We start from the raw sequence: 2,599 nt of genomic DNA, 5'->3' as shown, positions 1-2,599 counted from the left end.
CGAGCAGACCGGTGGGGCGGGGTCTGCACATCACACGCGTACTATTGGCCGTGTCGGTTTCGTCGACTGAAGATAGCGTCGACCTAGCAGGGCTCTCAGTCTCCGCGCCAACTGTGTCTGTATTTAATGGCGCTCAGCACGACGGCTAGCGTATGCCCACTAAAAGCGGCCAGTTTGCCAACAACGCTAGTAAAAACTGCGATCGACCCGCGGCCCCGTCAGAACAGCTGTCCAGTCAGTATGGTACGTATAGACGGCACAGAACAGCTGGCTCCCCGTCGCACTTCTTTTACTATCAGCAGCATCATCGCCGACGATCGAGGCGGGGACGGTGCCCTTAACACAGTGGGAGTGGAAGAAACCACCATTCTGGAAGCCAGCGAAGGACCTCGCGATTTCAGTAAAAAAGGAGAACTGTCACGCGTGCCTTCGTCCAAGTGTACAGAAGTGACAACGGAACACGACAACAAAGAGATTTCTAAGAAAACGGAGTTCAAGGAATCGTCCGGCAAAGAGCAGAATCAGAACAGTTCCGACAAAATCAAAGGTCAGGACAAGGATGAAAAGAAACCGAAGTTCGAGAAGCCGCCTTTCAGCTACAACGCTTTGATCATGATGGCGATCAGGCAGAGCCCCGAGAAACGACTGACCCTCAATGGGATCTACGAATTCATCATGAAGAACTTCCCGTACTACCGTGACAACAAACAAGGCTGGCAAAACTCCATCCGCCATAACCTCAGCCTCAACAAATGCTTCGTCAAAGTTCCCCGTCATTATGACGATCCCGGGAAAGGTAACTACTGGATGCTCGACCCGAGTAGTGACGATGTATTTATCGGCGGAACTACGGGGAAACTCCGTCGACGCACAACAGCGGCGTCTCGCAGTCGGTTAGCGGCTTTCAAAAGAACTGTGGCTGGAGGTCCGGTGTTTCCTACGGGACTGCCAACTGCATTCCATCAGTCGGATAAGGCTGCTTCTCTAGGGTGGTTTGGGCCATACGGTGGCTTCCACTCACCTGCGGCCAGCATGCTGTCCCTCAAATATCCAGTGGCCTACCAGAATCTGGCGAACGGTATGATCTCGTCCACATCGTCGCTAACTAAACCCACTTCTGTTCAAGGCTTCAGTGTAGATAGGTTGCTAGGAGACGGCTGTTCCGTGGGATCTCTTCACCCGTCTGCAGCCACCCTCTGGTCGGGACTCGGAGTATCGTGTACGAATGCCACATGTGCGACGTTAGGCCTAACTCCACCGGTCTACTCGGGACTGTCCGGTTGCAGCTACTTGTTTTCTTCTCTCATGTCATCGTCTCCTTCCGCAGGTCTCTACGACCTGCACGCCGGCCTACGAACATTTCCTCTCGGATCCCTCGCTTGCTCCAATCCTTCGGCATCTCCGCAGTCGAGTGGACCTGCGAGCCAAAGTGGAGGACCGTCCTCGAACGAGACTCACATCTACAAACCAATTCCCATTCTGTCCAAGCAGAGCTAGTGAGTGAGTGTTCAAGTTCGTCGGAGGGGTGACCCCCCCGCTCGGAATGGACTCGGGTTCCAGCGCAACAACTTTCGAACTGGTGGCAAACTCGCGCTTTCCCTGAACTCTATTGACGATTCACCGTCCCGCTCTTCTCGAGGACACCAAGAAGCCAAACGTGTGTGTGTGCAAATATCGGCGACACGTAAGTCTCTTTCCTTTCAACAGAGCAGCCGCAGTTAACTGGTGTCGGCAAGATTTGTGATACGTGCGTGCGTGTCCCTTAACTGTACATTTAATGCTACACCTTATCTAGTCGCGCGTGCAGCGTCTACACATGGCCTGCAATACCGGTAGTTCCTTTTACTCGTTCAAATCATACTCTCCTATTCTTTCTCTCTATTCCTCTGAGCGAGCAACCCGCGCCCCCTTCCTTACAGTTCAGAACCTCGGATTCCCGTCATTGTGAGGGCATCAGGATGTCGCAGCAGTAGCGAAGGAATCAAGTTAGACAATCAGCTAAGACAGATGCACACAACGTGTGTAACTTTAAGAATCACGCGACAGAAAAGCGCTGCAAAAATCCTGGATCACATGCACACACACGGGTCCTGCCACTAATTTGCCCATAACGGCTGTCACGTGACAACTGCTAAGCGCACTTAATTGCTCGAAACCCCTTCAACTTTATTTGATGTGCCCTGTTTCATATGCTAGACCAAGAAGCTAGTCGATATCAAACTCCACACCACATTACCATAAATGGCATTTTACTTAATCTAGACTTTACAAGTAGTGTCTGAGACAGTTTCAGGTTTATCCAACATCATAGACCTAATAACTCTGGGTTCTTATATAGACTCTAAATGTAGTTCCTACTTATCGCTAACCTAATTACGCTCAATAGAAAAAGAAATATTTATTTGCAGATTTTGTGAGTAGGTTTATTACTGAATATACGATATCAGTGATTAGTGTAAATATTTAGACATTTTGGCATATTCAAACATTTTGTAGTCGTCCATTTAAATCTATTCTAGTCGTGTACAAACATAAGAATTGCAGGTAATTATTATTAGCCTGTACGTTATTAATCACACTGAAATGTGCACTTCTAAAG

The 2,599-nt window shown here is 49.3% G+C and overlaps 1 protein-coding gene across 1 annotated transcript; it reads left to right on the top strand.

The window, feature by feature from the left end:
- Positions 1-207: 207 nt before the first annotated feature.
- LOC150084628 (forkhead box protein G1-like) lies at positions 208-2,307 on the top strand. The gene has a single exon (XM_090375367.1). It carries the CDS (start codon positions 241-243, stop codon positions 1,495-1,497), a length of 1,257 nt encoding a protein of 418 aa, XP_090231493.1. The 5' UTR covers positions 208-240; the 3' UTR covers positions 1,498-2,307.
- Positions 2,308-2,599: the final 292 nt, after the last annotated feature.

This window comes from Mastigoproctus giganteus, chromosome 6 (assembly GCF_048544385.1).
Source record: "Mastigoproctus giganteus isolate SK-2022 chromosome 6, ASM4854438v1, whole genome shotgun sequence".
NCBI lineage: Eukaryota > Metazoa > Arthropoda > Arachnida > Uropygi > Thelyphonidae > Mastigoproctus > Mastigoproctus giganteus.
The sequence above is the reverse complement of the archived record's forward strand: the minus strand, read 5'-3'. Positions and strand labels throughout refer to the sequence as shown.

What these genes read in the sequence shown, in the direction of transcription:
- LOC150084628 (XM_090375367.1), top strand. Translation starts at nt 241, where the DNA reads ATGGTACGTATAGACGGCACAGAACAGCTGGCTCCCCGTCGCACTTCT.